This window comes from Saccopteryx bilineata, chromosome 11 (assembly GCF_036850765.1).
Source record: "Saccopteryx bilineata isolate mSacBil1 chromosome 11, mSacBil1_pri_phased_curated, whole genome shotgun sequence".
Classification (NCBI taxonomy): Eukaryota; Metazoa; Chordata; class Mammalia; order Chiroptera; family Emballonuridae; genus Saccopteryx; species Saccopteryx bilineata.
The window spans coordinates 45,223,696-45,245,283 of NC_089500.1; the positions used below are offsets into that span (position 1 = coordinate 45,223,696).

Below are 21,588 nucleotides of genomic sequence, written 5' to 3' on the forward strand. Positions count from 1 at the left end.
AACGTCAGTTTTCAATTTGTTGAGAACTCCAAGATGCGGAGCCAGATTCAGACTCAACGCTCCCAGTTATCTGGGCTACGTGCCAACTCAAATGGAAAAATCAGTATATATTCTTACACAGCAGCACCTATTAGAAAGAATTCGAAGAACGGAACAGAGGTGTCAAGCTATTCAAAACTTATATTACGAATCATTCAAATACCAGGGGGGAAAAAAAAGTGGCCTATAGGTTAAGGAAACACTGTTGAGACCAAACCTAAGATTCAAAACTAAAGGGCACTTTTTTAAACCATAGAAGAAAATGTGCAACCCACCTCATGAGCCTGGGGTCCTGCCACATGGGGACCACACGAGGCCAGGTGCCCCAGACAGAAGTGCTCTTGTGTTTCTCCTCTGACCAGAGGTCAAAGGAAACTGGAAATGAAGCTACTAGCTCTGGACACAGCTGCACAAGGCTGAACTAGCTCCCGGTGCAAATGGGAGATGCCAATGCTAATAAAATGCCACCTCAATTACTTTTGCCAGGGTTATAAAAAGAAACTGGAGACTTCCTCCCTTGGGCATCGTCTGTTAATGCCATTTATAAAAGTTCTATTTGCTAGGCCGGTAATATGCATTATTTTCCCTCTGAAAACAAAAAGAAACTTCTAAAATATCAATTTAACATTCCAAATGGCAAAGTGATGTGTTTTCCAACTCACACTCGTGTACCAGCTCGGGAGTCTGTCTGAAACACAGGCATCTGCTATTAATTTATGACAATATAAAATCAAAGTTGAATTCCCATGTAAATATGTATTTTTTAAATCCAGATTTCACCAGCCTGCACATAGCTTATACTCCAGTCTTGACTTTTATTTTCCTGGCTCTAAAAGAATTAAAGTTACACATAACAAATGTTGCACCTCTTAATAAGCTTTACAGGTTAAATTCTTTCCAGCTCTGTGAAATAAAGTCTGGATGAGTGGATTTGAAATACATCGTTTGCATCTCTTCCAAACTGCATGGCCTCGATTATTCACTTGTGTTTGGAGCGAACAGGATCAAATAAATCTGGTTTAGACACTCTATATACATATAGCAGCTCCACACTGACAGACACATCCACTGTCCAACATGGGCTGCATAGGTAAATGACACAAACATTAGCACATATTCTTAGACAGTGAAAGTGTCCAGAGGTGCAAGTGTCAAGGAATACCACCTGAATCTTAAAACAGAACCCGTTTTTCTCAGGAAGGTCACAAACCTTGTCTGGATAAAACGTTGCACGTGTCAAAGGCAATAAAGCATAGTGGCAGGGCTTAGTCTCCAGGGTCTGACATGATGCCAGCTCTACAAAGCTCTACGTGACTTGGCAGAAAAAGTTAATTCCCTAGAGTTCAAGTCCCTCACTTATGTGGTGATGTCAGCCCCTATAAAACATGCAGAGTACATGCAGAGCATCTGCTGGGACACAATCATCACATCAAATATTTATCGAGAACTAATTATGTGCCTGGCACTGTGCTATGTTCTTCAGAGAAATCATCAGATATATGCCTGGCAGTCATACTATGAGCTGATTATTAAATATTATTCCTCCCCACGCCCCTTTACAGATGAGAACTGAGGCTCATGAAGATTACAGAATCCACCTAAGGTCACACTCAGGAAACAGCAGATCTGGAGTGTGTGTGAAGCAATTTCCACATGGCTCCATAGCTCATGACATTAGCGTTCAGTAAGCATGCCATTGTAGCAGTCCCCTTATCCGCGGCTTCACTTTCCATGGTTTCAATTACTCATGGTCAACAGGGGTACTAAAAATATTAATCAGAAAATTTCAGAAATAAATTCAGAAGTTTTAAATTGCCCTGGCTAGTTGGCTGAGTAGTAGAGTGTCAGCTTGGCATGTGGATGTCTCAGGTTCAATTCCTGGTCAGGGTATACAGGAGAAGCGACCATCTGCTTCTCCCCCACTTCCCCCCCTTCACTTCTCTCTCTCTCTCTCTCTCTCTCTCTCTCTTCACCTCCCACAGCCATGGCTCAATTGATTCAAGCACATAGGACCTGGGTGCTAAGAATAGCACCTCGGGTGCTAGGAATAGCATGGTTGCCCAGCAATGGAGCAACAACCCGAGATGGGCAGAGCATCGCCCCGTAGGGCACTTGTCAGTTGGATCCCAGTGGGGGGCACATGAGGGAGTCTGTCTCCCCTCCTCTCACTTAATTGTTTTTTTAAAAAGTTTTAAATTGCATGCCATTTTTTAAAAATTTTTTGATTTGAGGGAGAAGGAAGCGGGGGGTGGGAGAGAGAGAGAAATATCAATTTGGTGTTCCACTTAATATACACCCATTGATTGATTCTTGTATGTGCCCTGACTGAGGATTGAACCCACAGCCTTGGTGTATCAGGACAATGCTTCAACCACGCTACCTGGCAAGGGCTTGTGTGCCGTTTTGAGTAGCAAGATAAAAGTACTTGCCACTTCTCTCTATCACACCTAGGACACAAATCATCCCTTTGTCCTGTGTCTCCATGCTGTAGGTACTTCCTGTCCGTTACTCAGGTTACCAGGAGGACTGTGGCAGTATTGCAGCACTTGTGTTCAGCTGACCCTTATTTTACTTAACTAGAAAGCCCGGCGGTCATACGAAATGACTGCTGTTCTAGATATTATAAATTGTAATTAAAATGATTTGTGCAAAGGTGTCTGCTAATTCAAACTGAATTACCCAGGGCAGGCGGCGAGGATGCCCCTTTGCTTACTGCCCCACAGGGTTTCCCCCTTCTACTTGCTTAATTGCTTAAAGTAGAGTGCAATGAAGGAAACCACTGGCGGTACATTTCTTAAGAGCCACCGCTAGCTCAATAAATAAAGGTGATTTAATAATAAAATGTTAATTCACATGTCAAAGATCTCTTTGTACACAACATTTCTTGTGTAGATCTTTCCATCATTTTTAAGCTCACTTTGCAGAGGACCATCAATTATTTTTAATTTTACATCACCAGAGGAATGCTCAAAAATTAAAGTTTCTCCGTTTGAAAATGTTTTAATCCTTTTTCCGTTTCGGTCAGCATTACTCTGTCGGTTTTTTTTATTTCTCTCCTGCCTTTGTTCAAGGGACTCATTTTGTCGAGACAGGCTTTTTTGTCTTGCATCTGAGTCAAGCCTTGTTTCTCTATGCTCATCAGTCTCATTTTGCTGAGAAAGACGCATTTGCTCTGCGACTGAAGCGAGCCTTGTCTTTCTCTGCTCAGTGGTTTCTTTTTGTCGAGAAAGCCGTTTTTGTGCAGCTTTAGCTCCTTTTCTCTCCTCTTCAGTGCTGTATTGTCTAGGAGGCATTCTTAAAAGAAATTACGTTAACATAAAAGTGATACTAAGAGACATTGATAAGAGTGTGCTGGTTATGGGGGGAGGGGAGAGAGAGAGAGGGAAAGGGGGAGGGGAGGGGCACAAAGAAAACTAGATAGAAGGTGACAGAGGACAATCTGACTTTGGGTGATGGGTATGCAACATAATTGAACGACAAGATAACCTGGACTTGTTATCTTTGAATATATGTATCCTGATTTATTGATGTCGCCCCATTAAAAAAATAAAATTATTTTTAAAAAATTATTTAAGACGTAGTTTTTTTTTTTTGTTTGTTTGTTTTTCTTTTTCATTTTTCTGAAGCTGGAAACAGGGAGAGACAGTCAGACAGACTCCCGCATGCGCCCAACCGGGATCCACCCAGCACGCCCACCAGGGGCGGTGCTCTGCCCCCCAGGGGGCGATGCTCTGCCCATCCTGGGCGTCGCCATATTGCGACCAGAGCCACTCTAGCGCCTGAGGCAGAGGCCACAGAGCCATCCCCAGCGCCCGGGCCATCTTTGCTCCAATGGAGCCTCGGCTGCGGGAGGAGAAGAGAGAGACAGAGAGGAAAGCGCGGCGGAGGGGTGGAGAAGCAAATGGGCGCTTCTCCTATGTGCCCTGGCCGGGAATCGAACCCGGGTCCTCCGCACGCTAGGCCGACACTCTACCGCTGAGCCAACCGGCCAGGGCTAAGACGTAGTTTTTATGTAAAACAGATGACTGCCAATGCAAACAAATGTTCACCTTCCCCCTGACATGCTCAATTTGCGTTCAGCCATGGCAACTTCACCCCATTGGCCAGTACAGTTACGCAAGCAACCAATAAGCTATCGGCGACAAACAGACACTTAAGCCGCATATAATAAAGATAATGGCCCCAAAGTGCCAGAGCAGTGATGTTGGCAGTTCCAGTATGCCAAAGAGAAGGTGTAAAGTGCTTAGTTTTTTATAGTGAAAATGTGGAAGTTCTCCACTTATGAAAAAAAAGTTTGGTGCCATTGCTCAGATCTACAGTAAGGATGCACGTTCTATCCATGAAATTGTGAAGAAAAACAAATTTATGCTAGTTTTGCTGTCACTCCTCAAACTGCAAAAGTTACAGCCACAGCATGTGATAAGTGCTTAGTTAAGATGAGAAAAGAATTAAATCTCTACGTGCAAGACATGAACAGAAAACGCATTCTGACTGACGGCCACGTGTTGTGCGAGAAAGCATGGAGCCTACAGGAAGACTTCAGCAAGGTCCCCTGAAACAAGTGAACGCATTCACATAACTTTTTATAACTGTTGTTGTTGTTTGTTTGTTTTTTTAATTTAGTGAGAGGAGGGGAGGCGGAGACAGACTTCAGCATGTGCCCCGACTGGGATACACCCAGCAAGCCCAGTAGGGGGCAATGCTCTGCCCATCTGAGGCCTTTGCTCTGTTACAACTGGAGCCATTTTTTAGTACCTGAGGTGGAGGCCATGGGACCATCCTCAGTACCTGGGGCCAACTCACTCCAGTCGAGCCATGGCTACAGGAAGGGAAGAGAAAGATAAAGAGAGAGAGTAAGAGTGAGAGAGAGAGAGAGAGAGAGGCAGAGCGAAGCGAGAGGAGGAAGGGTGGAGAAGCAGACGGGCGCTTCTCCTGTGTGCCCTGACTGGGAATCAAACCTGGGACATCCACACGCTGGGCGGATGCTCTATCACTGAGCCAACCGGCCAGGGCCTAGTTATTGTTGTTAATCTCTTACTGTGTTTACCTTATAAACTAAATTTTATCATAGGTATTTACATGCAGGAAAAATCATAGTGAATATAAAATTTGGTACTTTCCATGGTTCCAGACATCCACTGAGGGGGTCTTAAAATGCATCCCCTGTAAATAAGGGGGGGACTACTGTGTTACAGAATACCACCAATAAAACAGAAAATAGATGGAATTGCTGCTGGCCGATTCAGACTGCGCCCCTGCCTTCCTCTGGAGTATGAGACCACGTGGCACTGGGTGCTGGCTTGGTTCCTGCAGCAGACCACAGTGCAGTTTGCAAAGACATTGTTTCACTCTCTTGAAAAGCAAATCTTTATTCTCCATATTCAAAATCACTCAGACTTCAGCACCTGGAAATTAGCTGCAAATATGTGCAAGCTGAACTAGGAATTGTTTGAAATATTTCATGAACTCACTCAAGGATTTTTTTTTTCATTAATAAAAAGAAATGACATGTCTTTAACTGAAATTAAATTAATAAAACCTGATTTGGGGTATTTATTTTAAATTGATATGCTCAATGTTTACCATTAAAGGTATTATTAGAACGGTTAGGCCAAAATGTTGGAAATGATCATAAAACTTAGGATGACCTTTCTTTAAGCATAAACATCATTCTCTACTTTGGAAGAAACAGGAAAATGTCCATTTGCACAGCTTCACTCTGAAATTATTTATAACCCTACAGATACGTCACCAGGAGCTGTGTGGATAGTAAAGGCACAAAGTAAGGAAAAAAGTAAAAATAAAGACAATAAACAGAAATAGGGTCATCTTCTAGGGAGTATTTTTTACTCATGGCATTAGAATGTGTCACGTTCTCCTCCCTGGCACAGGCATGGCACTGCCTCCCAATCAGCCCACACACTGGTGTCTCCCTTGGTGCCCTGTGTCCCCATCGTCCACAGCCCGTCCATCTCCAAGTCCACCTCACTGCCTCCTAAATCTCTTGGAATCTGCCCGCTCCTCCCACCCCCATCCCTACGATCTAGTCCAGATGATCAACATCTCCTGCCGGGACCACTGCAGTAAAAACTCTCTGGTTTCCTCCTCTCTGCGGCTTCCCTGGTGGAACTGTTCTTCCTGCTGCTGTGGCAAACACCTTTCAGAACAGCCTTACTCTGATCCCACCTGGCTGATAACCCTCTGATGGCTTCCCACCCCTCTCAGGATACAGATCCACACCCTCAGCACAGCTCCTACTTCCCCGCGCCCTCCTCGCTCCCGGCACTGCAGGCGCACTGCCCCTTGTCTGCCCCTGCCAGGGCTCCCTTCTCTGGCCCTCCAGGAAGTCTGCCCGGGCTGGTCTTGCGGTCTGACCTTGTTCCCCCTTCAGGTCTTAGTTCGGTGGTCCCCTCCAGAAACCTGCCTTCCCCACAACTGGGTCAAACCCACCACGGTGCTTACTGCAGACTCCAACACCGTCCTCCGTAACATGCAGCACAGCTGCACCCTTCACATTTACTGGGTGATTATTCAAGAGTCTCTCTCCAGGTAGAAATAAGCACCAGGATGGCAGGGACCACCCACGTTGCCGACAAGTTCTGTCAATTCTATCTCCAAAATGCATCGTGTGTCCATCACCCCCTGGCGATCTCTACCCTCGCGCAGGCCACTGTGTCTCTCTCCAGGACACTCCCTAGAAGCAAGAGTCTCCCAAAGGTCCTCCAGTCCACGCAGCCATCAGTGGGATCTTAAAAGTAAGCCAGAGTACCCCACTCCCCACGGTACCTCTCCCAGGGATTCCCATCACAGTTACAACATGGTAAGAAGTCTCCACCCTGCCCAGCTCTGGGGCCTCGGCTCCCCCAGCTCTGAGTCCACCATGCTCCACCCACCACAGTTACGACACGGTGAGAAGTCTCCACCCTGCCCAGCTCTGGGGCTTCGGCTCCCCAGCTCTGAGTCCACCATGCTCCAACTACCCGGGCCTTCCCTTTCTTCCTTAACACAGCAAGCCTGACCCGTCTCAGGGGCCAAGAACACACAGTTCCCAATGCTGGAAACCCACCTCCCATCGTAGGTGGCTCACCACTTTCTCATCCTCAGAAGGGCCTTTCCCAGCCACCGCACCCAACAGACACGCGCAGACCTCAGCAACTCCCCCAAAGCGTTCCTCAAAATTTACTTTCCGTGGCCTTTTCTTTTCCAGTTGCCTTATCTTCCCTCCATTTCTTACACTAGGCACTAAGATCTGTGATGGCAGGAACCCCATTTCTCTGGTGGCCCACCATACTGCCAGTCCTTGGCACCTGGCAGAAGGCTTTCAACATATCTGTTTGGATATTTGAAGAAAACTAAGATCTTAAAATAAATGCCTTAAAGCAAAAGAAAAATATTTCATATAACACCAGACACTATGAACATCTTCCGGGAGGTACAATAAAGTCTGAGACACATGAGGCTTTGTCTAGAGCAGTTGTTCCCAAGCTTGAATGAGTCCCAGCCCCACCTCGGGGCCAGCAGAGTCAGACCGCTGGGCCCCAACCCGGACTTTCTAATTCAGGTCCGGGGTGGAGCCTGGGAAATCCCACTCCCACAAGCTCCCAGGTGCCGCTGGTCCAGGGGCCACATTCTGAGAACGACTGGTCTACAGCCACGCCAGAGATCTGGACAGAAACACAGCTGTTCAGCATGGAGTTTAGGTTTCTCCCCCCAAATTCCACAGTGCCTCACCTCTTCCCAACGCTGGCGCTTGCTGGCAAGCCCTGGCACCCCTGAGCTGGTAAATGCATCACCCCGCTCTCTGCTTCCATCTCCGCTGGGGGTTCTCTCCGCTTCTGGACGGTCACGTGGCCTCCTTACAGACACTGGTCTTCGGCTTCATCCTAACTACTAGCATCTGCAAAGACCCTATTTCCAAACAATGTCACATTCTGAGGTTGCAGGTAGATGTGAATTTTGTAGGACACTATTCAATCCAGCATCCACAAGAGCTGCAGAGCTGTGTGACCCAGATTTCAGGGACTACAAGTGGCGGTGCCCCTGAGGGATGTGCCCAGAGCCCGTGTGCTACCATGCGCCATGGTAAGCCCAAGTGATTGATGGTCAGAGGCCTCTGCGCTGCCTTCACCTGCAGGCCCCACCTTGCTCTGGGACTCCCACACCAGCTCCCTCCCTCAGGGAGAAGTTAGCAGGTGTCCATGAGTCCCATGAAACGCTTTTGAAAATTCTACACTTGTAAAAGTGGATGAACAAACAATTTCTAGAGCAGAACATTTTGGACGTGCACAGGGTCATCTTTCAGAAGCGACAACTAGGACACCAGGAGCCCTGTGCTCCCTTCTCCATCCAGCCGGCCTCCAGCTTTCAAAAACTCAGCTCTTCTCACAAATGACTCTGCTCAGATGTCTCCTACTGCCTCTGAAATAAAGCTAACCTCCCTCGTACTCACCTACTGCCTCTGAAATAAAGCTAACCTCCCTCGCACTCAGCGAACCGCACCATCACGCTGGCCTGCAGGCCCCGCTCAAGGGCTCAAGGGCCAGGTCTAGGAGAGCCGCCTGCTCCAACTGTAGGAACGGGGTCCTGACCGCTCCTGCCACCTGGGAGCCCGGCTGTCTTGGGCTGTCATTCTCCTTCTGGAAGCCGGGCGCTGGCCCCAATGATCTCTGAACGACCAAACTACTTGACTGTCACGCACAGGTGTGTCAACAACCTGGCACACAGAAAGGTGTGGGTCGCCACTGACCCAATGCCGAGTGGGCTCCACTGGAAGCCCTGGGCACAGGCCAACTCTGCCTAACCAGAGGCTCAAAGAGGGGAGGTGGGGTCAGAGGCAAAGGGACCTGTGAACAGGGAGGGAAAGTGAGGGGAAAGGTGAGGCGGAGTCACCACCACATGGGCCCCAGGGGCCCCCAGGGGTCTTCACACTCAAAGTACTACGCTTAGAAAAGGCAGCCAGGTGGGCAGCACGAAGACCACAGAACGACGGCCATGACTTCTACTAAGGGAGTGAGCCAGGTGCATCTTCCAGAATTCCCCGTGGAGGTACACTCCTCTCACGTGTGGCCCAACAGGGCTGCAGAGGACCGTCCAGGCGTGTGCCTACGTGTGGGCCAGGCCCGCGGTCACGCTTCACCCCGCCTGCTCTAAGGTGCAGTGCTGAACATGTGAACCCACCCCTCTGGCTTCCTGGTCCCCAAGGCCTTTCTTTTGGCAAGGGCAACTGTCAAGACTCCGTGTAACAGGGGCGGAATGCAGCATGTAAGGGAGGAGGTATTGCCCTCCTTTGCTGCTCTGATTTTACTTCACTACTACTGAAAATTAAAGCAATGCAGGAAATTGTGTGTTCAGATTACCACAGCATTAGCTCCACCAAAGCAAACAGCTCCATCCCGATGATCTCAGCTGACCTTGTCAAGTTTCTCAGCCGCTTGATGAACAGCGTTGGGCACAAGGCAATTGTGGACAGAATTACCAGCAACAATTTCACTGACTAACCACCAAAGGCCAAACCTCTGCTGGGTGTTGCTTGTTCCATTTTTATCTTAATGCTTGCAATACCAGCAAAAGGCAGGAACTATTATTCCCATTTTACAGACGAGGATGTTGAGGCTCGAAGGGATTAAATGAGTTTGCCTAGATTGGTGCTGTTAAGTGGCAGAGGCTGACTCCAAAGCTGGTCTTTCTATTCTTGAATCTGTTGGCCCAGTTTTCTGAGGAGGTCAAGCAGCAGGGTGCCGGGAAGGAGACCTGACACCAACACTAATATTTGGAGAGAGCTGTCATTACTGGGGAAATCTTCCACAACTCGGGCCCCCAACCAGGCTTCTGCTGGCCTGCCCCAGAGATTATCACGTGAAAATCAGCGTCCTGGCTGGAGGAGAAGGTGCTGGCTAGCCAGAACGATAGCACAATATTTCTTTGTATTTTAATATACTGACCTTGACTGACTCTAGCCCATAGGTCTGAACTGGATGAGGCCCTAGCATTTTTGTTCCCTTGAAGTTAACTAACATACAAATGGAAGATTTGGGGCAGAGAGAGAATAAAATTTTACAGCATCTAATAGAGTTCTTTGTTTTTCTTAAGTGATGCAGCTACGGTAGTTTTTTGTTTTCAAACTCTGGATGGACTTAAAGTAACAAATGAACTAACAGAACAAAACAAAACAAACTCATAGACACAGACAACAGAACATTGGTAACCAGAGGGCAAGGGGGTAGAGGGAGGTGAAATGGGTCAAGGGGGTCAAATATATGGTAACGGCGGAAACTAGACTTTGCATAGTGAGCGTGCAGTAGAGTATAAAAATATCAAATTATAATGTTGTACACCAGAAATTAAGATAATGTTATTAACTGATGTTACCTCAATAAAAAATTAATTGAAAAAAAAAAAAGAACTTCTCAACTTAGAATTAGAAAATGTAGATTTCAAAATTCCATCTCTGCCACATACAGAGTATTTAACCATGGATGAGTCAATCAGTTCTTCATGGGCTTGACTTTCTAATCTGTAAAACAGCTACCACATTGCCTTTTAAAAATGATTTGATGAAATAATACATATAAAAAAGCATTTTGTAAATTTTTGTGAAGCCCCAAACAAGTAAATAAAACCTACATTTTTGGAAGTTTGTTTTGTGATGGATAAATCCAACCCCTCAATTACCTTGGACATTTGTAATTTCGTCTTTCTTCTTTACTGTTCTCTCTCCTAAAGCAAACTTGATTCAACTCAATAAGACATAATACTTCATCAAGTCTACCTTTCAACATTGGATCAACCATTTATCCCCTCTTCTCTGGTCTCTCACATCCCCTCCCCTTAAGATAATCAAAGTACACAGTTTGTTTTATAAATATTGGGCAACTGAATAAAGTGCTTTAAAATAAAACAATGGGCTAGGCGCATAGAAATCTGGCATTCTTGAATATTTGATTAGTCTCTTCTTGAATGGCTTATCATCTATTTATCATGAAACTTAACTTAGATTTAAGTACATCTGGGAAAAGACAGGGACTCTTCTTACACACATGATTGTAAAATTCCAAGTCTGAAACTATTAGCATTTGCCTATTATTTTATAAACTTTTCGTTTTTGTGACTAAATGTACAACATAAACCCCAAACCACATTAATGATAACCCTGTTAAATATAAAACGGTGTGCAGTTATCCAAAATGCTAACACAAACAAAGAGTGGGGAAAAAACAAGAAACCCTGACTAATAGTATGTTCTTGGAGACCTTTAAAAACCAAACAAAAATAAAACTACAGCATTACAGAGTTAGTAAAGAAGAGTAAGGGCTGATGATTTCATGATTCCAACATGTAACGCTAAACAGTCTTTTGAACCCCACAGTGTCTGTGACAAGTTTGATTTTAAAATTGCGTGTGGGATGAGTGGGTCAGATATTTTTTGAGGTGGAACACAGATAATGGAGAAAGTCACAAAATTCTGTGAAGTAACAGATTCTTACAAAAACGTCTGGTTTTTAGCACTGTTCCTCTAATGGTGACATTTTGCAGTCCCCCTTTGGGAGACTGGGACAAAAAAGATGTAGTGTAGCCCTGGGTACACATGCCGGTAAATCAGCTCTCTGGAAGGAAGGACAAGCCCTGCCTTGTAAAGTTGGCTCATTCCTGTAGTGTAAAGATTCCCACCAGGACTGATGGCAGGTCACCAACCAGCCCACAGAGTCCTCGGTCCACAGGAGCCAGCTATAGCACACTACGAGGTCTAGGCGAAACCCGACTTCGAAGCAAGAGAAACCAGGGTCAATTTCTAACTCTAGATTCCAGTTATGAGGCCTTGGGCAAGTTTTGTTAACCCCTCCCAGCCTCAGTCTCCATAGCTCTAAAATGGGTATAATCCCCAAGGGAGCAGGGGGGGTGGAGTGGTGGCCCACGGGCGGCCACGGCTGCCTCCTATGAAATACAAGCAACTTAAAACTGACAGGATCAGATGTGGGTTTCGACGGGGGAGGAGGTGCTGGCAGGTCCAAACAGAAGCCAGGAGCTTCCAGAAGGCAAGGACAGTGAGGGTGGGCTAAAAGGGGCCAGTGCTCGCCTCCACGATATAGGACAGGGGTCACACACTCTTTCTGTCGGGAGGCAGAGAATGAATAGTTTAAGCTTTTTCGGGGCCATGTGGTCTCTGCCACAACTGCTCAATTCTGTCCTTAGAGCACAAGGGCAGCCAAAGACAATACAGAAATGAGCGGGCAGGCTGTTTCCCAGAAAACTGTATTTATAAACAGCCAGTGGCCACATCTGGACCATGGGTGGGCCACCGTCTGCAGACCCCAGGGCTACAGGGGAAAGGGTGAAGCTGAGAAGACATAGAGAGTCCAAACAAAAGAAACTCACCCAGGAAGGAGGTGGTGTTATTCCCACTGCCTAGATGAGAACCCAGTCACAAAGTGACAGAGCCAGAGACACAAGGATGATTCCTGCGGGTACCAGGTATTGTGTTGCTTAGATTCCCAGGATCTAAACCATGAAAAGGCCTGGGAGCACCTGATGCATCAGATGGCAACCTAGGTGACAGGAAACGAGGTGCGGCTGAGAAGAGGGGCGCGAGCTGGGCGCCGGGCAGGACCGAGGACTGTAGCCACTGAGAGCTCTGGACCGTCCCCTGGGCCCTCACACACAGAGGTTCTTCCTGAATGACAGAAAGGCAGAAACCAAAATAAGGAAACCACAGGGTGAGCAGTGCCCTTAGCGGTCATTTAGGCCACCTTCTGCCTAGTTCAGTTGAAGCCACTCTGACAAGCATTTACAAGCCTGACTCACAAACCGCAGCAGAGGGAGTGAAACAGGTGAGGAAGGGCCGACTCCGGTGCCAGAGTGCCCGCATCTGAACCCAGCTCCTACAGACGGTCAGAAGTCACTTAACCTCCCTGCCCCTAAGAGTGGGGTGATAAGGCTGTGCTGTCTGAAGACTATTATATACGAGCTCGCTTAATCTCCATAAAGTGCTTAGAATAGTACCTGGGACGTGCTGTTAGAGTAAAATACTGTGTCAAGGCCCCGAGCCAGGTCCCACGGGGAGGGAGGGCAGGAGTGGCCCTGCCCTGGTTGGGCTCAAACAAGGAGCTCGCTCTAATTGTGAGGCGAGACATGACCAGGGTTTCCAGCTATGGCTGTGCAAACCCATCATCACTGGAATATGTGGCCTGGCTACGTACTCCTCCCAACACGGACAGGGACCATGTTTCCTGTCTGTATGAGCAGCAAAGTGGCGCCTCACAATTCACTCATTAGTGCATGTCCTGCCAACCGAAGCCACAGGGAACAAACTTAACACCATGCCTGCATCTCATTCTAAGGTCAGGTTGTACAAACACCCTCAAGCTAAACCCACCTGGCCTCTGTAGCAGGCCACAGGACTAGGACGCTCACGCACTAGACCTGGAAGAACAGCTGTGTGCATCTGTCCCAGCTCTTTAATTCCACGAGGAAACTGAGACGCGCAGGGTGTGAGGCGAGACATGTCCAGGGTTTCCAGCTATGGCTGGTGCAAACCCAGAATCTAGGGTTGCCAAGTCCTGGTCTGCATTCCTCATCCACCTGGCCTCACCTACCTTTCCTTCCCAGCGTGTTCTAAAGGCCACCTGCCCTTGGCCCTCTCCCTCCCCAACAACTCTCCTTCCAGTGGGGAAAAGTCGGGGCAGGCAGAGCTTCCGGGGACAGCTCTGGGACGTGGTACAGAACCGTGCCAGCTTCCCCGCCCCTCCTGGAAGGCAAAAGGTCACACTTGAACTTGCTGCCCTCTCTGGGTGCCTGCCAACAGTAAGCAGGCTTCCGATTTATTTCCCCTTCTGAACTCGCCCACACCATGACGGGCTTTGTGACTGCCAGGAGGAGGGCGGCGGGTGAACCTCGGGCCACTGGCCTCAGCCCTGGCAGGGCATGGCCTTCCCGAGCCTTGCGGAGCATCCCGACCAGAGCCTGGCCCAGCCTGGGCTGCAGCTTTGGCTTCCATGATTCATGTTGCTGAAAAAATAAATGGCTCAACAATAACTTGGGTTTCCTTACTGCTGAGGAGTTCAAAGTCCTTTACAGTCTTCTGTAACCCAGCTGGGTCAGGTGGCTGACAGCTGGAACTCACAGATTGGTGACGTGCCTGAAGTCACAAAGCAAGGTGGGGACAAAGTCAGGAAAAAATGTCCAGTCCCCCTCCTTATTCTGGTTCTCGATCCCCTAGTCAGCTCGGATTTTTCTTCTCAGTCAAGACCGAGACTACAGCCACGGTGCTACCCTGGGCTTCACCCCGAGACGGGCAATTCCCAGTCTGCAGAGCAGTGGGCTGTGAAGTGAGCCTGCTGCCCCAATGCTGCATGACCCTGAGCAGGTAACTGACATCTCTGAGCCCTGGTTTCCTTAGCCCTACAGTAGGAATAAAGTACATGTAAAACCTGCTCTCTCAAAATGCAGCTGATCTGCATCCCAGGGAACCAGCTAGACAGAACGAACTGAGGTCCTTCCCAAACCTGAAGGATCAGGGCTGCCTTCATCCAAACCCCTTGTGAGTCTAAACATATTTACATCCGAGAAGCCCAGATATGTATGAAGCACTTACCACTACATCCCCACACACATCCAGCTCTCAATAATACATATTAAGTTCCGTCAGCAGCTGAAAGAACCCAGACACAGGCCAAGGCTCTCGTGAGGAAACAGACCCAGAAGAGCTGATTACCTTGCCCGGGGTCACACAGTGGCATCAGGATTCAAACCCAAGACTTGAGGTTCTTCTGTACCACGTGACCTCCTTCCATTTAAGACCTAAGTCTGCACAAGGCACAATACAATGCTAACTCGTGTGTTCTAAGAAGCAAAATCCTCGTGTTCTTTTGAAATAATACCCTGGTCACCACACACCCTTCCTGTCAGGGGCTCAGACTCTATGGGCTTCTGGGCGGCTGTCTGCTGCCAGCTGCTGCCTTAGATAAAATTTTAAAGTGAAAGGAAACCTTAAAACACACCTTATAAATTTACACTCCCTTTCACCCATGGACACCTTCCTCGTGCGGAGCTCACTGCCCAAGCAGAGACACACAGGGTGTCAAGCTAGAAGGCATCTTTTTCACTTCCCACCCCTGACACCCAGCCAAAGAGCAAACCCCAGTGTGCTGGCTTCCCAGGGCTGGAGCCCCGGCTCTGAGGCCCGTGGTCCTGGGTTCCCTAGAAATTTCAGTGGAGAATGGCAAGTAGCAGCGAAGCTGGGGGACCCCGACAACAAGGCTACCCTGGTTCTGTGAAAGAATCTATACACAGGGTGGCTGTGAGGATTAATGTGATAAATGTCAGACATCCAGCACAGAGCACAGAGATTATGTCATCATTCCATTCACACATCTGTGCCAGGCCTGGGCACAGAGATTGCCCTGTGTTGTATTTCAAAGTTTGGAAGTCCAACTAATAATTGTGATTGGTTTTACAAGTGTCCAGATGGAAGTAACAAAAAAGAAAGTTTCAAGATTTCAGATGGGTAATTCTGACTTTTATATACCCATAACAAAACTGATAGGTGAAATCTCAAGTTTATTAAAAAAAAAAAAAAAGGCAGATTTCAGATACAGGATGGCAACGCTTTCCAAACTTCAATCTGTGTATGAATCATCCCTGAGCTTGTTAAAACGCAGATCTGGACTCAAGTACTCTAGAGTGGAGCCTGACAGTTTGCATTTCTAAGAGGACTCATGAAGGTCAAAGAGTCCACTCTTGCCCTGGCCAGTTGGCTCAGTGGTAGAGCGTCGGCCTGGCGTGTGGAGGTCCCGGGTTCGATTCCCAGCCAGGGCACACAGGAGAAGCGCCCATCTGCTTCTCCACCCCTCCCCCTCTCCTTCCTCTCTGTCTCTCTCTTCCCCTCCCGCAGCCGAGGCTCCATTGGAGCAGAGATGGCCCGGGCGCTGGGGATGGCTCCTTGGCCTCTGCCCCAGGCGCTAGAGTGGCTCTGGTCGCGACACCCCAGAGGAGCAGAGCATCGCCCCCTGGTGGGCGTGCCGGGTGGATCCCGGTGGGGCGCATGCGGGAGTCTATCTGTCTCTCCCGGTTTCTAGCTTCAGAAAAATACAAAAAAAAAAAAAAAAAATCCACTCTTTTGAGTAGCAAGGTTTAAATAGCAAGAAACAAATCCTGGGAAAGCATCGTTTGATTTAAAAAATGACAGGCCAGGAGAATACCCAGGGAGGGGTGTGTGGGAGCAGCCAGGCTGCTGGGCTTCTCAAAGGGAGGCACACCGGGAAAGCAAAGGGCATTTGTATAGCCAGTAGCCACGGCCACCATCACAGCTGCCTGGCCCATGCAGGTTCGCATATGATTCGGACAGATGGTAATGAAACAACAGAGCCAAGAACTGGTAGGCCATTAGCTTTAATCCTAGCTTGTACCCGGTGGGCAAGAAATACATATAGTGGGAAAACACTTCCCTTTCCATTCAGGGCTCCCAAAGCCACTGACTTATCCAAGTTTCCTAAAATCAAAGGTTTCTACCTCACCAGCCTTATTCACCTCTGTTCCCCATCTCCTTCTCTCTGAACAAACTCTGCACAAACTGGCTTCTCCTTCAGCATTCCGCCATCTTGGCTGCTTTTCCTCTCCTCCACCTGGCCTTTCTCTGCTCTCCCTGCTCTCTTCCAGCATGGGCTCCTCTGCCCCATTTTATAGTGCAGAAATTTGATTTAATTCAATATACAAACAAGGAAGTCTCTGATACAAAGTCACTTATCTAAGGCATAATGGGATTCCTCATAAGAGTGCATCACCCCCTATCATGTAACAGTCAAGGGTGTGGCGAAAAGCTTAGTCTTAAAACTAAGCCTTAGGCTATAACAACCCCGCCTGCTTACAGCCTGTCCCCCACTCCCAATGCAAACTATAAACAAGCAAACATATATATCATATTTTTTTTTTCCATTTTTCTGAAGCTGGAAACAGGGAGAGACAGTCAGACAGACTCCCGCATGCGCCCGACCGGGATCCACCCGGCACGCCCACCATGGGGCGACGCTCTGCCCACCAGGGGGCGATGCTCTTCCCATCCTGGGCGTCGCCATGTTGCGACCAGAGCCACTCTAGCGCCTGAGGCAGAGGCCACAGAGCCATCCCCAGCGCCCGGGCCATCTTTGCTCCAATGGAGCCTCGGCTGCGGGAGGGGAAGAGAGAGACAGAGAGGAAGGTGCGGCGGAGGGGTGGAGAAGCAAATGGGCGCTTCTCCTGTGTGCCCTGGCCGGGAATCGAACCCGGGTCCTCCGCACGCTAGGCCAACGCTCTACCGCTGAGCCAACCGGCCAGGGCCCATATATATCATATTTACGAACTTATTTGACCAACAGCATTCTTTAAGCTGTCCCTGGGGCTTCTTCAAAAGTGTTTGTAATCTACATCACTTTGTCTAGGCAGGTTCAAGTACTCTTTAGTGATCATAAAAGCAACATGCTTCTGACAAAATTCTTGAAAGCAGCACAATCTAGGGAACAAAGCATCCTAGGATATTCCCACTTCAACAGCTGCTTCAGGGCCTTTCTTAATTCAAGTTTTAACCATTTACCTCCTCTGAATACATTAAATTTCATGCTTTTCTGTGGAGGGCAGTATTTTTTTTTTTTTAATGTCTATCAAGTTGTCAGTTATGGAAAATCCCAAAGTAGTTAGATGAATGTGATGGTCCGGTAAGGAAGTACCTTACATTGACTCACCCATCTTAATGTGTGTGTTGTGGAGAAAGCTCAAACATACAAGGGCTTCGTAGAGACTGGATCAGATATTAAATTCTAACTATTCTTTGGATCAGAAGTATAACACACAAGATCTCGATAGCCCCTTAAATGAGATTTTTGGAGACATAGTGTGAGGTAATCTGATCTCCAGCTGCTCTTCACACAAGAACACATCTGTCTACCAGGCAACTCAGGCCAGCCATGCACGTTGGCTTAGAGTAACGTATATGTTTATTACAATTCCTGTCATGACCTTCTGTACTAGACGGCCTTATGCTCAAACTAGAGACATTATGAGCCAGTGAGTGATGTCAGGCAGTTATATCGAGCTGCCCAGAAACTGCTGAGTGTGCTCCACTCACCCGGAATGGAAGGGGTTTCCCTCCCACTAATGGGGAGACGTATGCACTGACAACAAATGCCAGGGACAGACTGTCACCTGTGCCCAGCCTCAATAATTCACCCATACAATCATGAGGCCGCTTCCCCTGCTCCTCACCCCTGCCTGCCTGCAGCAACATGCACTCACACTGCTGTGCTACATACTAAGCAGGGTCATGATTTCACCCACTTGGGAAGAAAGGGACCCGGCAAACTTCTGGATAAGTCCAATTTGTTCTTCCCCATTTGTCCCTACGGGGAGAAATAAGTGTTTCAACAGGCCACCTTCTGAGGCCAGGGCATGCCTGAGCTTTCAGATGAGCATTACAGAGAGAAGGCAGAACAGAAAATGTTCTACCTTCTCATCCTGAGGCCTGGAAAACTGGCAAGGCCCCATCCCAGAAGAGGAACCTGAGGCCTCAAGACATTAAACTAACTGAGCCAAGGTGGAGTCGATCCTATAACTAACTGCATACGAGGCCCTATTAACTCATAAGGGAGGACAGTCACTCTCTCCCAGAGAACAGACAAGCATTCTCCAACCCCCTCCACTCCGACCCTCTTCCAATCTCCAGTCCCACTGCCTGACACAGATCTAACTCCCAACTGGCCCTTGAACATATGGTGACAAGCTCCAGCTATTTCCTGAGCAATAAGCAAATGTCCAACATTTCATGTTCTTGCTAAAATGCGAGTACAACATGCTTTCAACGAATTCTAGCAAATTCATTTTGAAATAGAAAAAAGAATTCTCAAGCTCTATTTCCCCTCTGTACCCCACCCCCAAGGCCATGAACAAAGGAATGTGAGGACTTTACGTTATTTGAGGAAAGTAAAAGGAATACGCCAAGTTGTCCTGAAACACAGGAATACTTGAGCGCAGGCAGGAATTTCTCAGGAGGGATTCACCGCGTGTTTGTAACAAGTTCCTGCTCACACGCATCGCTGAGCCGCGAGTCGGACCCACTGCTCCCATCTATGCACCACTAAGTCCCGTCTGGAGTGGGGAGAGCGCGGCTCCGGGTCTGGATGATTTCTGGAAATGTCAGATCTCCTTGCGATGGGAGCGTTTGGCGCTGCTTTTTAATGGGCTCCCGCAACTCTCAACTCCGGACCCCACTGCATGACCGCGGCGCTTCTGCTCGGCGAGTTCTGGGCTTGTGCACACACGTGTGAACACATACTCCCTAGGGACTCTCCCACTTTCGCGTACCCTAGTGGTTTAGGACAGGGGCCAGAAGCCCACGGATCCAGCAGGGCTAGGGAAAGGGCTAGGGAAGGTGGAAGCGACGCGTGTCCCGCAGCCAAGAGCCCGCCGGAAGGGACGCGGGATTGGGCGCTCGTCCCGGATACTCACCGAGACCGCTGCAGCTGCTCCAAGGCGCTGGTGCTGCCGCCCTGGCCCGGCTGCTCCAGGGCGCAGTAGTTCTGAGAGGTCTGTCTGGAGAAGGCGATGGGCAGGATTCCCTGAGTGAACGAGTTGAGGCGGCCTCGACTGCCGCTCCCACTCCCGGGGGTTCCGGAGCCCAGGAAGGGGGCCGTCGGCACCTGCACGCTGGTAAAGGCATCGTCCTCCTCCGACTCCTCTTGCCCGTCCGACAGCTGCAGCTGAGCGCAGGCGGCGAGTGGCGCCGGCCGGAGAGGCTGCAACTGCTCCCCCGACGCCCGGCCCGCGCCTAGGGGGCTCGCGACCCCCCGGGCGGCCCCGAGTGCGGGCATCGTCGCCCCGCAGGGGGTCAGGGGCGGCAGCGGTGACTGCTGAGGGAGGCAGGGACCCGATCCAGCTGCCAACGCCACCGTGCCCGCCGCGGAGAGCGCGTTGCAGCCGCCCCGCTCGGCCCCGGCGAGCTGGCCGAGCCGAGTCCTCGTGGCGCAGGCGCTCCCCGCGCCCGGCTTGGCCGCTCCGCTCTCCTCGCCGCTGCCCCACTCCTCGTCCTGCAGCGGGGGCCGTCCGTCCAGTGAGATGTTGGTGAGGAAGGAGAGAGCAGCCTGGCGGCGCCGCGGGTCCATGCGTGACTTCCTGGGGGGCTCCAGCGGCGGCTGGGCCGGCGCGTTGGCCGCGGGCTGTGGCTGCGGCTGCTGCAATCCGCTGGTGCCCGCGGCGTCGGTGTCGCCGCCGCTTCTGCTGCTGCTGCAGGCGGTCGTGCTAGGGGTGGCGGCAACCGCCGCCATTGTGTCCGTCTGCCGCGATATTTCCGCGCTGCCCGGACTAGTGAGCGGCGCCGGAGTGCTAAGCCGCGGGAGCGAGCGCCGGTGACCCGGGCTGGGCAGGGCGCGGGGCGCGGGCGGCGTGCGCGGCGGCCGGGCCCCCCCACGGGCGAGCCATGCTCGCCCCTAGGTGATCGGGCGGGGGGCGCCGCCTCCCCGGCCCACGCGCGCGGCTCGCTGGCTCGCTGGCTGGCGGTCTGTCGGCCCACTGGCCGCCTGATCACTGTGGCCCCGGCGCTCCCTATCCCCGCGTTCTCCCACTGCTGGCCGGGGAGTCTGTATTTATAGGTGCGCGCGCCCCGCGCTCGCGCTCCGGAGCGCTCTTTGCAATAACACACTATCACGTGTGGGGAGTGAAACCTGGGAGGAAAACAAAGCCGAAGGCGGCGGCCGCAGAGACTGGCGGCGGGAGGCGAAGGGCCAGAGGAGGAGGAAGAGGAGGAAGAGAAAGACGAGTGGGTGGCGGGCCGGGGATCCGCCAAGCGGTCCTGGTCGTTGGAGCTTCCTGGGGAGAGTTGGTGGTTCCCGGGGCTCGCCGGAGCCAGGAACCGGAGGCGACCACGTTTCCTCCGTGCCCTCAGACGAGGAGTTGGGGCGCAAGCAGAATTCCTTGAGTCACAGCGTGAGGATGGGATCCCGGGAGAGTTGTGGGTCTACAAGACAGTTATGTGGAGCAACGCCTAGATATGGCCCTCAGCTTTTTAACTGGACCTGCGCTGCTGTTGGGTTCCGAGAAATAAGACCTTAGTAATAATAGTTACACAGGTATGTCAACAGCCTCTTACACGGACTGTCCCACCTTGAAACTGTCGCTAACCGTTGAGTTTGTGCCTTATTTACTCTCAGGCCGAGGACGCAGCCCCTGAGATAAATACACGCCCCGGGGTGTTTAAGAGCCCAGGCGTGCAAACATCTTTCGTGTGGCCAGACTAATTTACACATCCCCATCTGATGGAGCTGTCAGTCTTCATCTCTTTCTTAGCAAAGGCCATCTTAAAATTTTACTTTGGCTCTGAAATGTGCTTCGTTTTCTATGAAGACAGGTAACTGAGATGGCCTCACACTCCTTTCCCCGTATTACGTTGCAAATTTTTTTTTGTGGATTATGATCTCTTTTCCTCTTATGTAAACTGAGACTAATCTGTACTTTGTCATTCATTTGATAACATCCGTTTGGCACCTACGGTGTCTTCTATAAATACAGATTCCTGCCCAGAGCTGCAGCTCTGGA

At 49.7% G+C, this 21,588-nt stretch overlaps 1 protein-coding gene across 3 annotated transcripts in view; it reads right to left on the reverse strand.

Annotated features, from left to right (window-relative positions):
• CABLES1 (Cdk5 and Abl enzyme substrate 1) overlaps positions 1-21,135 on the reverse strand; it is a 111,211-nt gene extending 90,076 nt beyond the window's left edge. Inside the window, exon 1 of one of the 3 annotated variants that reach the window (XM_066247007.1) lies at positions 19,507-21,135. In XM_066247007.1, the coding sequence (XP_066103104.1) occupies positions 19,507-20,321 (815 nt within the window). In that variant the 5' untranslated portion in view covers positions 20,322-21,135. The remainder of the gene's footprint in view (positions 1-19,506) is intronic. The other 2 variants (XM_066247006.1, XM_066247004.1) reach the window with 2 other exon arrangements.
• Between the last annotated feature and the right edge of the window lie 453 nt (positions 21,136-21,588).